The 11,892-nt window shown below is 37.0% G+C and overlaps 2 protein-coding genes across 2 annotated transcripts; both read left to right on the top strand.

Moving 5' to 3' along the window:
- The first annotated feature begins 1,913 nt into the window (after positions 1–1,913).
- Positions 1,914–4,548, top strand: LOC132165872 (ABC transporter G family member 1-like). The gene is made up of 8 exons (XM_059576563.2): positions 1,914–2,129; positions 2,275–2,354; positions 2,441–2,905; positions 3,001–3,087; positions 3,187–3,315; positions 3,393–3,587; positions 3,705–3,791; positions 3,871–4,548. Exons 1-8 carry the CDS (start codon positions 1,919–1,921, stop codon positions 4,546–4,548), a joined length of 1,932 nt encoding a protein of 643 aa, XP_059432546.2. The 5' UTR covers positions 1,914–1,918.
- Positions 4,549–6,126: 1,578 nt separating this feature from the next.
- On the top strand, positions 6,127–10,860 carry LOC132166174 (ABC transporter G family member 1). The gene is made up of 8 exons (XM_059576951.2): positions 6,127–6,588; positions 7,589–7,668; positions 7,802–8,266; positions 9,020–9,106; positions 9,205–9,330; positions 9,422–9,616; positions 9,762–9,848; positions 9,937–10,860. Exons 1-8 carry the CDS (start codon positions 6,225–6,227, stop codon positions 10,648–10,650), a joined length of 2,118 nt encoding a protein of 705 aa, XP_059432934.2. The 5' UTR covers positions 6,127–6,224; the 3' UTR covers positions 10,651–10,860.
- Positions 10,861–11,892: the final 1,032 nt, after the last annotated feature.

Below are 11,892 nucleotides of genomic sequence, written 5' to 3'. Positions count from 1 at the left end.
ATTAGGTTTCTTTGTTAATCTTTTATCCTATCTTATCTTTCAGTCTTTATTTGAATTAGGTTTCTTTGTTAGTCTTTTATTTGGTTTAGTTGTTTTTCGTAAACTTCTAAACTGACTTTATTTCATTATTATCTTCGAACTAGGAGTTTTGATTATTTATTTGGTTTTCTCAATAAAAATACTCAAAGTTGAGTTTTTTCATTATTTTCCCTTAAATCATAGATAGCCTCTATTGTTTTGAGAAGATTTCTTTGATTCTTGTGATAGTCTCACAATCTTAGGAATATTTATCCCTTCTACTTGCTGTTTTCTTGTTCACCATTATCCTACGCTGCATCAATTTAGGAGGACATATTTGTCTAAAAAGCAAATTTTCCAAATGAAAAAGATAATATTACCCTCATAAATGTAATAAATGGATACCCATTTCATTTAAAATTGAAAGGATCCGTTTCCATGAGGGTGGCGGGAGCTTTTATTTTCGGGAGGGAGAAGCTTATTGATGGAGATGGATTTTCTATAAGACAAGAACTCCGCTTTTAGTTGATAATTGTCTCGAGATTGTAAGTTTGTGAGTCTTGTTTATAATGCTATATATTATATTTTATTTTCTATTAAAAAAGAATTTAATTAAGAAGAAATGAATGAAAATAAAATTCAAATTAAGACATGCTAAAACTAACATCTACCACAATAATTTGGGTTAATTTGAGCGTTCTCCTCTTAGATACAGTAATATGCTTTAAACTAGTCTTTATAACTACATATACATCTTTCCTAAACTAATCTTTCTAATATTTTTATATTGCAAAATTATATATGGATTATGGATACACTCTTTAAAGATTACTATTGAAAAAAAAAAAGAAAAAAAAAAGAAAAGAAAAAGAAAACATATGTTTGTTTGGCACAATAGATTCCTTGCCCCAACCATAGAAAGTGTGCATTAAGGATAAGAGTGGACAGAGTAATTGTTTATCGACTAACGGCCTCTTATCAATCGCCACCGAACCGTCATTTATCGCCTAACGGCCTCTTATCAACTGCCACCAAACCGTCATTGATGACAACTGACTTCCGCCGGTCGGTAGGCGACGGACAATGCCACATGTATGCCAAGATGAACAATTCCAACCATTCAAAGAAAAATACAGTGGCCTTGATCTTAGAGCAGAACAACAAAAGAATTAAGCTAAGCCACTAAACGCCTTCCACCTTCAATGGAAGCCAAGATCATCAGCAATAAAAGTCAGAGACGATGTAATGAAAGCCTCAGTTTTGAGTGATTCAATTATCTCTTTGAATGAAGAAGACGCCATTCTTCAATTCTAGTGTGCTGATTTTCTTTGGCTTCCGCTACATCCAAAATCATTTCAATGGATTGCAGTTGATTGGTGCGCAATGCGCGGCACAAAAAACTGTTAACTAAATTTATTGACCATCTAAATCACAAATAATTGACTTGCTATCACGATCGATCACATATTACCCATTAATATTATACTTGTAGCCTTGAATTACCCCAGCGTTGGTCCAAGATTGTTGGTAAACCACCCAGACAGCGAATTCTCCCCAGTCAGTGGCGTGCTTCGTTTTGAATTGTCAACTTGATTATTAGGAGTATACTTGGATAACAAAACGAGGTTGGACTATGACAAACACCCACAGTGGCCCATGACGCCGGCGGCTAGCCATCGAGAAGATTGGACAATTAATACCCATTTGTTATATAGTGGTGTACCCGTCGCCGTTGGGTCCCCGGAATGGGTCACACAGTCCCTGTAATTTCAATGTTTCACGGCATTGGCCTAAAACTCTGTTTTCAGTTGTTTCTTATAATACTAGGGGATCAGTGTAATGCAATACACAAATCAAGCATTACATTATCAGATTTCTCTCTCTTTTTCTCTCAAATTGCATGGATTCCTCAAATAATGTTGGCTGTGTGACGTCAAAGAGGGAGGGCGTTTTCTTGACATGGAAAGACGTGTGGGTTACAGTGGGTGATGGGAAAAGAGGGCGCTTGCCGATACTTCAGGGGGTTACAGGGTATGCTGAGCCCGGAGACGTTCTGGCTATCATGGGGCCTTCTGGCTGCGGCAAGTCAACTCTTTTGGATTCTTTGGCAGGTACTTATATCCATTGGTGTTCAAAAATCGCTTGCTTTATTTATCCCAAAACAAGAATTAGTGGGTGTAATTATATATTTTCCTACAACAAACATTGTCAAAGAAAACGGTCCTTTTGCAACTGATCATAAGCAACTTATTGCAGGGAGGTTAAGTTCAAATACGCAGCAGACTGGGGAAATTTTGGTAAACGGAGTCAAACAAACACTTGCTTTTGGAACTTCGGTATGAAAAAATGGTCATGACTCATGTATATTGTATATATGTTCATGTCAAATATATAATGATTTCTCTTATTTTGCATGAAATAGGCGTATGTGACTCAGGATGACACCTTGATGACAACACTAACAGTAAGGGAAGCTGTATACTACTCAGCACAGCTCCAACTGCCTGATTCAATGTCAACATCTGAGAAGAAGGAAAGGGCGGAGATGACGATAAGGGAGATGGGCTTGCAAGACTCCATGGATACAAGAATAGGAAGCTGTAACGGAAAAGGGTTGAGTGGTGGACAAAAGAGGAGGGTTAGCATTTGCATTGAAATCTTGACGCGCCCGAAGCTGCTTTTCCTTGACGAGCCTACAAGTGGGTTGGACAGTGCAGCATCTTTCCATGTCATGAGCCGCATCACTAAGCTTGCTCGCCAAGATGGAAGAACTGTGATTGCATCAATCCATCAACCGAGCAGTGAAGTTTTTGAGCTCTTCAGCAATCTCTGTCTCCTTTCCACTGGCATGACTGTCTATTTTGGCCCTGTTTCCATGGCAGAAGAGGTAACACCAATTTCTTTTACGATGCATGTATCAAATGAATTGTTTTGAAAAAAATTAATTATGAATTGTCAATATATTTATGTTTTTTTATGCAGTTTTTTGCTTCAAAAGGCTTCCCATGCCCAACTCTGAGAAACCCATCTGATCACTACCTTAGAACTATCAACAAGGACTTCGACGCAGTATGTATATATATATACTTTTCTCGTTTCCATTCCCTATTCTTCAAAGCAATCATCAGGGAAAACTCATGGGAGCCATTGGTTATCAACATTAATTAGGACATCGAAAAAGGGTCTGATGGCACAACAAGCACTGAAGAAGTCATTAATATTCTCGTCAAGTCATACAAGTCATCTGGGTCATTCCAGCAGGTTCAGCAAGTGATATCTAAGATATGCCAATTACAGGTATACATGTTCAATGAAAATAAATAAATAAAAATTAAGAAAGAATAATAATATTGAGTTTTTTTTTTTTTTTGTAGAAAGGAGGAACTTTGGAGAAGAAGGGAAGCCAAGCGAGCTTCATTACCCAATGCCTAGTTCTGACAAGGAGATCTTTTGTAAACATGTATCGTGATCTAGGCTATTACTGGCTTCGCCTCGCAATCTATACTGCTTTGTGTTTATGTGTAGGGACTATATTCTATAACATTGGCTTCAATTTTGGCTCAATCCAGGTAATTGATATGAACTATATATCCATATCATGAAACAGAAACCTCTAAGTTAATTAATTGATCAATTTGAAATGATGATCCATCACATATTGATCTTTATTACTTGTAAATTTCTAGGCTAGAGGTTTAATGCTGATGTTTATTGCTGCCTTTCTCACTTTTATGGCAATTGGTGGATTCCCTTCTTTTGTAGAGGACATGAAGGTCAGTCATTTTATACGCAACACAATTTTATAGCAATTGGATGTGCTTAATTTGACACTTAATTCTTCAACTATTTCAGATATTTGGGCGAGAAAGATTAAATGGGCACTATGGTGTTGGCGCGTTTGTGATTGGAAATACATTTTCTTCCATTCCATACTTGCTTATAATCTCTTTAGCTCCTGGAGCAATAGCTTATTACCTTGTTGAAAGGAGTTTCCAACACTTTGCCTTCTTCGCATTGCTACTCTTTGCATGCATGATGTTGGTGGAAAGCCTAATGATGATTGTTGCGAGCATAGTGCCAGATTTTCTCATGGGTATCATTACCGGTGCCGGAATCCAAGGCGTGATGATGTTGGGTGGCGGTTTCTTCCGGCTGCCGGACGATCTTCCTATGCCTTTTTGGAAATACCCAATGTACTATATTTCATTCCATAAGTATGCAAACCAAGGATTCTACAAGAATGAGTTTGAAGGATTAACTTTCAATAGTAACCAAGCAGGAGGGCCACCTATCAGTGGTGACTATATCTTGCGAAACACCTGGCATGTAGAGATGGGCTACTCCAAGTGGATTGACCTTGTTATTTTGTTGGGAATGGTGGTTTTATATAGGCTCATGTTTTGGGGAATTATTAAGACTGTCGAAAAGGTTAAGACGGTGATTAAAGCTCTTGTAGTTGTGTGTCCCAAGCATTCGAAACAGAGCATAGAGACCACCTCATCCGAACCTTCACATGAAGCAAAGATGTAGTTGGAAAGTTTTTTGATGTTGAATACTTTTTTTCTGTAGTTACCTTTCATTGAATTTATACACATACATACACAGTATATATTATCTATTGAGTTTAAATTACAAGAGAAACATGATTGAGTAAGCAACTAACATTACCTACATTTGAAATCACAAAATTGCAAATCGAGACAAGAGCTTCAACGAATTGTATGCTGAGAAGAATTATGGTGCTGTAGAATTACCGAACAGTTTCATGTGACAGACACATTGTGAGCTGGCTTTTAACTTGTATGCTGATGGGTACGATGATTGGGCATATGCGTTAAGTGATGTATTGTTAACATCCCTCTTGAAGTTGGTCGGGGGTAGAACAGGCAATTAGTGTAACAATCCATAAAAACGCGTTAGCTACTTTTGAGCTATGACCTCAAAAAAATTAGTCAATTTTGAATTTTTTTTAGAATTCCTTCCATTTTTTTTCTTCTTATTTTTATTGTTATTTGCATGATTTATTGAAAACTTTCACGTTGCTTTTGAGAATCAATGATATCAAAGCATATGCACACCTTGACCTTGTCCCCATCGCCGTTGGCCTCTCCTTACTTCTACTCATCCGCTCAACTCCCCTTTCCAGCTTTCCTTCAACTCCATGCAATTTACATTATATATGCCAATCTCATGTGTGTACACATATGCATGTGAGACTAACACAGACATGCAATCAGACTCAGCCAAAATAATATAACACGACAATTAATTAAGCAACAAATTTTTGCTTTGGGATTGGCTTAGCCGTTGTCTTCCACCTGAGCTACTGGACGAACCCTATGCTCTATTATCTTTCTATAATTACTCCTTTCTCTACTCCTGCTTTCATTCATTCAATGCTTCACGAACTGTCAACTACGGCAAAACTTTCTTCTTCTTTATCTCATTTTAAGCCAACAAGCATACTCGATCCATACGGCCCAGAGAGGGCGGCAGACGGCGGTTGGAGGGCCAGAGATGACCGAACAAGCCGAGGTGAGGTGGTTTTGGACCTAAATTCTTCTTCCCTCTCATTGTCTTCTTTTCTTTCTTCTTCCTCTGTTTTTGTCTGTCTTTTTCTTTAAAAATATTTTTTTTACCGCCACTATCTAAATCACATACAATTGATTAGCTATCATGATCACAAATAATTACCATTATACTTTTGTGACCTTGAATTAGCTCCAGCATTTGCCTAAGACAGCAACTTCTCCCACATTGTGGCGTGCTTCATTTGAATTGTCAATGTAAAATTACCACTTCTAGAAAAAAACATGGTAATTTAACGGTAAACATGTCTATTAAGAGAAAAACAACATATGCCTAAACTTTGAAAAGCCAAGTTAACGAGACAAAAAAGTGGGTGTACTACGGTCAGCAGACAATATGCACAGTTGCTCTCGTGACGCCGTCGGCTGCGTACAAGCCTCTAGCTGTCGAGAAGATTGGAACGCCTACGTGGAGCTAACAAAGACAAAATACCCGTTTGTTATATAGTTCTAATTTCAGTGTTTCACGGCATTGGTCTAATTAAGACACTGTTTCTTGTTGTTTCTTATGCAAGGGGTGAGTGTAAAGTGTAATGCAATTGACAAATCCAGCATTATATTGTCAGATCTCTTTGTCTCTCTCAAAAAATTCACTTCTATAAGAAGAAATTAAGCAGCATGGATTCCTCAAATAATGGAAGGCCAACGAGATCTTCAAATTTGAAGGAGGCTGTGACAAGTGCAGGAGTTGGTGATTTGGAGATGCAAAGCATGGCCTCTGAAGAAGCAGATGGCAGCTGGTCGTCTACCTCTGGTTCTTCGCGGTTGGACAGTCATGAGTCACCGAGGTTTGGTTCCGAAGATTCAAAGAGGGAGAGCGTTTTCTTGACTTGGAAAGACGTGTGGGTTACAGTGGGTGACGGGAAAAGAGGGCGCTTGCCGATACTTCAGGGGATTACTGGGTATGCTGAGCCCGGCGAGGTTCTGGCTATCATGGGGCCTTCCGGCTGCGGCAAGTCGACTCTTTTGGATTCTTTGGCAGGTACTTATTGAAGAAATTTATAATTAAATAATAAATTGCGGAATCATAAAATAAGACACAAAGATTTTATGCGGTTCGGTCAACGATCTATATCCACACATAAAGGCTCTTATCGAATAAATTATTTTACAATACAAATGTTCCCTATTTATAGATATGAGAAAGATAATACAAAATGGTATGATTGATAAAATAAAATAAGGTATATTTAATTTTGATTTGATTTTATCAATTACAATCAATGTTAATATATTCTCACAATATCACAATATATTATAACACTTACATCCATTGGTGTTCAAAAATCACTTGCTTTATTTATCCCAAAACAATAATTAGTGAGTATAATTATTTAATTAATCAGAATATATAAATTTATTTTTGGTCAATGTAGTTTAAAGTTTTGACAAATAGCTCCCTGCATTTTCAAAAATATTAATAACTCATTGGTTTCCACCATTAGAAAAGTTGACAGAATTTATAAATGTAAATGCTAAATTAAGTAGCTGAACCATCCTTATAGCCATAGAGTAGTTCAGACACCCTCAAACGGCAACAAAAAAAAAAAAAAAAATGTGTGGCTAAACAACCCCCAATGGCCATTGTGATGGTATTTGATCGGTTTGATTCATGCTGATGTGGCTTATTAATAGATTCTGTCAACTTTTCTAACAACGTAGACCAAGAACGAAGACGGAGCTTGGGATGGGTAGGGACCGGCCAAGAGTCAAAAATTTTAGTGGGTAGGGGCCAATAAAAAAATTTTTTAAAAAAAAAATTACCTTATAATTTTTTTTTTTCCTTGAGTTGGGGGGCCATGGCCTACACAGCCACCCCAGCTCCGACCCTAGCGTAGACTAATCTGTTTCCGTTTGCTTATTTCACGAAGAATCACATTTTAAAACTTAGTGAGCTATTTGTTAAAATCCGAGATTATAGGAATTCCTGAAACAATGTAAAGAAAAGGGCCTTTTTGCTACTGATAAGCAACTTATTGCAGGGAGGTTGTGTTCAAATACGCAGCAAACTGGGGAGATTTTGGTAAACGGAATCAAACAAACACTTGCTTTCGGAACTTCGGTAAGAAAAAAGGGTTATAAATTTATTGTATATATGTTTACGTTAAGTATATAATTTGCATGATCCATCAAAACATTGACAGTGTGATTCTCCTTTGGTGATAATGATTTCTCTTATATTTTCAATGAAATAGGCGTATGTGACACAGGATGACACCTTAATGACGACACTAACAGTAAGGGAAGCCGTATTCTACTCGGCGCAGCTCCAGCTGCCCCACTCAATGTCAAGATCCGAGAAGAAAGAAAGGGCGGAGACGACGATAAGGGAGATGGGCTTGCAAGACTCCATGGATACAAGAATAGGAAGCTGTAACGTAAAAGGGTTGAGCGGTGGGCAAAAGAGGAGGGTTAGCATTTGCATTGAAATCTTGACGCGCCCGAAGCTGCTTTTCCTTGACGAGCCAACAAGTGGGCTGGACAGTGCAGCATCTTTCCATGTCATGAACCGCATCACTAAGCTCGCTCGCCAAGATGGAAGAACTGTGATTGCATCAATCCATCAACCGAGCAGTGAAGTTTTTGAGCTCTTCAGTAATCTCTGCCTCCTTTCCACTGGCATGACTGTCTATTTCGGCCCTGTTTCCATGGCAGAAGAGGTAACAATAATTTCATTTATAAAAATGCACACGCATAAAAATCAACTTTATCTCACTATTTATTTTTATTTTTTTTGGTAACTTATCGAGTCTATTTTTTAAATTAGAAAAAAAAAAAAATTAACCTAAAAATTTGAGTTCCGGCTGTGGTCCGGCAGAGTTGGAGCGGTGGCCCAACAAAGCTCAGGTGGTAGTCTTGTGGAGGCTCGGCAATAGTTCGGGGAAGGTCCGATGGGTCTAGTGGAGGTACAACGGGATCTGTGGTGGTTCGACAGTGACTCAACTATGGTTCGGCAATTGTCGAGGGATGGTCTGACAGTTTGAGAAGGAGATACTTAACTCAAAAAATGATTTACGAAATTTAAAAATGGAAACCATTTTTCGAAATTAAAGAAGTTTTTTTGGACAAATATAAAATATTTTTAGCATTTTAACCCAAAAAACAAAAAAAAAAAAGTGAAATAAAAAAAGAGAAAATTCTTAGGATACCGATATTGTAAAAATTAAAAGTTCGAGATTATGATTGCAAAAACGCTGATACTTTGAGAGTAAATGAGGTTTCCCTTTATTTTTTAAACTAGGGTTACAACTGTACAGAAATTTTTATCTTGTAATCTCTATATATACAAATTATACAATGAATAAATTTAAGTGAATAAACACTTTCCAAACTCAAACGTCTCGTAATCTCTTTAGTAAGCATAAAACCAATTGCTTTTGAATTGTAAGAATATATATATGAATTTTATGCAGTATTTTGCTTCAAAAGGCTTCCCATGCCCAAGTCTGAGAAACCCATCTGATCACTACCTTAAAACTATCAACAAGGACTTCGACGCAGTACGTATATATATATACTTTCTCGCTTCCATTCTTTTTTCTTCAAAGCAATCATCAGGGAAAACTCACAGGAGGCTTTGGTTATCAACATTAATTAGGACATCGAAAAAGGGTCTGATGGCACAACAAGCATCGAAGAAGTCATCAACATTCTCGTCAAGTCATACAAGTCATCTGGGACATTCCAGCAGGTTCTGCATATGATATCTAAGATATGCCAACAGGTATACATATAGATATACATTCTCTTCTCAAAATGACAAATAAAATAGATTAAGAAATAATAATAATTTTTTTTTTTTTTTTTTTTGGTAGAAAGGAGGAGCTTTGGAGAAGAAGGGCAGCCAAGCAAGCTTCATTACACAGTGCCTAGTTCTGACAAGGAGATCTTTTGTGAACATGTATCGTGATCTAGGCTATTACTGGCTTCGCCTTGCAATCTATATTGGATTGTGTTTATGTGTAGGGACTATATTCTATAACATTGGCTTCAATTTTGCTTCAATCCAGGTAACTATATCCGCTTAACTTACTACATGATGTTTTATCACTTTTATAATCGTACCCTGAATCTCTTAATGTCGAGTCGCGATCTTTGAAAGCTTTGCAATGTTGCACAAACACATATTGATCTTTGTTACTTGTAAATTTCTAGGCTAGAGGTTTAATGCTGATGTTTGTTGCGACCTTTCTCACTTTTATGGCAATCGGTGGATTCCCTTCTTTTGTAGAGGACATGAAGGTTAGTCATTTTGTTACTAATTAATCTCGAATTAATAACTATTGGATGTGCTTAATTAATTTGACCCTTAATTCTTCAACTGTATCAGATATTTGGGCGAGAAAGATTAAATGGGCACTATGGCGTTGGCGCGTTTGTGATTGGAAACACATGTTCTTCTATTCCATACTTGCTTTTAATCTCTTTACTTCCTGGAGCAATTGCTTATTACCTGGTTGAAAGGAGTTTCCAACATTTTCCCTGCTACGCATTGCTACTCTTTGCATGCATGATGTTGGTGGAAAGCCTAATGATGATTGTTGCGAGTATAGTGCCAGATTTTCTCATGGGTATCATTACCGGTGCCGGAATCCAAGGCCTGATGATGTTGGGTGGAGGTTTCTTCCGGCTGCCGGACGATCTTCCTAAGCCTTTTTGGAAATACCCAATGTTCTATATTTCGTTCCATAAGTATGCAAACCAAGGATTCTACAAGAATGAATTTGAAGGACTAACTTTCAAAAGTAACCAAGCAGGGGGGCCACCTATCAGTGGTGACTATATCTTGCGAAACACGTGGCATGTGGACATGGGCTACTCCAAGTGGATTGACCTTGTAATTTTGTTGGGAATGGTGGTTTTTTATAGGCTCATGTTTTGGGGAATTATTAAGGTTGTTGAAAAGGTTAAGACGGTGATTAAAGCTCTTGGAGTTGTGCCTCCCAAGCATTCGAAACAGAGCATAGAGAACACCTCATCTGAGCCTTCTCCTGAAGCAAAGATGCATTGCCTCGAATATTTTGATCTTGAATACTTTCTGTAGCTACATTTCATTGATTTTATAATTATACACATAGATAGTATAACTTATCTAGCTAAGTTTGAAATATTACAAGAGAAACATGATTGAGTAGGCTACTAACACTATCTATATATATTTGAATTCGAAATTGTAAATCAACATGAGAGCTTCAAGGAATTGTATGCTGAGAAGAATTCTGGTGCTGTAGAATTATTGAATTGTTTCATGCAACAGATTGTGAGCTGGCTTTTGACTTTGCTGATGAGGTAGATGATTTGGTTGAAGTGTTGAGTGACATATCGTTAACATTCTCCCGCAAGTTGATGGGACAAAGCATTAACTTAAAAGTTGTATTTTTCAAATTTTGATTTAAAAGCTTTATTTTTCAAACTCAATATTAAACATGCTCTAAGTCCCTTAAAGAATATATCGACAATCTTATTGTGCCATGTGAAACAGGGGCGGATCTACTTGTAGGAGTGGGGGACATTCTTCAAAATTGTTCTTAGAATATAGGTTGTTTTTATAAAATTTTCCCGCCAAACTAATGTTTTTGTCACCCCTTAAATTTTTTTTCTTTTTAGTTTTGCCTCCTTTCAACAAGGAAAACCGAAAATACCCCCCTTCAATTACTCTCTCTCTCTCTCTCTCTCTCTCTCTCTCTCTCTCCTTGATTCTTATTCATCAAAGGGATACAAGAGAACTCACTTTTATCCTGATTTTATCAAAAGGATACCCAACTGGTCTCCGCAGGGAAGAGGAAGAGAAAGTTGTTCCGTTTTCCTGATTTTTTTTATCACTTTTATTCTGATTTTTTTCAAGCATCATCAATTTTATTTTTTTATAATTTCAAGTGGGTTTATCATTTATGATTCTTGCATTGTTTTGGCTTGACTCTTAGCATTGTTATTGTTGTTGGGGATTTCAGGGAATCTTGTTAAGAGAGTTTTTACGCTCAAAGGTATTATTTTTTTTGGACCCTATAAATCATGTTTAGTTTATTTTTCTAATAGTTTATGTTATTGTGTGTTTGTGATGCCAAAAGAATTTGAGATTAAGATTTTGCATCGAATGGGTATGTTGATGTAGAGAGACTATACGTATCTATTTGCTTATATATTTACGGTAAGTTCCATCTCATTTTAATATGTCTGAGAAAAAAAAAAATTAAAGAGAGAAGAAGAAGGGATGGATGAAAGGGAGTCTAGTGAAAATCCTGGAACAAATCTGAACCCTTCAATTTCAAGATTTTAATTTTTAAGT

Source organism: Corylus avellana, chromosome 11 (genome assembly GCF_965113065.1).
Source record: "Corylus avellana chromosome 11, dhCorAvel1.hap1.2, whole genome shotgun sequence".
Lineage (NCBI taxonomy): Eukaryota > Viridiplantae > Streptophyta > Magnoliopsida > Fagales > Betulaceae > Corylus > Corylus avellana.
Note: the sequence above shows the minus strand (reverse complement) of the source record. Positions and strands in the feature narration are given on the sequence as shown.

Excerpts from the sequence above, each read along its gene's own strand:
- LOC132165872 (XM_059576563.2), top strand. The coding sequence starts at position 1,919 with ATGGATTCCTCAAATAATGTTGGCTGTGTGACGTCAAAGAGGGAGGGC. Across the intron at positions 2,130-2,274 it reads TCTTTTGGATTCTTTGGCAG|GGAGGTTAAGTTCAAATACG; the intron begins GTACTTATATCC and ends AACTTATTGCAG. Across the intron at positions 2,906-3,000 it reads CTGTTTCCATGGCAGAAGAG|TTTTTTGCTTCAAAAGGCTT; the intron begins GTAACACCAATT and ends TTTTTTATGCAG.
- LOC132166174 (XM_059576951.2), top strand. The coding sequence starts at position 6,225 with ATGGATTCCTCAAATAATGGAAGGCCAACGAGATCTTCAAATTTGAAG. Across the intron at positions 9,107-9,204 it reads TCAACAAGGACTTCGACGCA|GACATCGAAAAAGGGTCTGA; the intron begins GTACGTATATAT and ends AACATTAATTAG. Across the intron at positions 9,617-9,761 it reads TCAATTTTGCTTCAATCCAG|GCTAGAGGTTTAATGCTGAT; the intron begins GTAACTATATCC and ends GTAAATTTCTAG.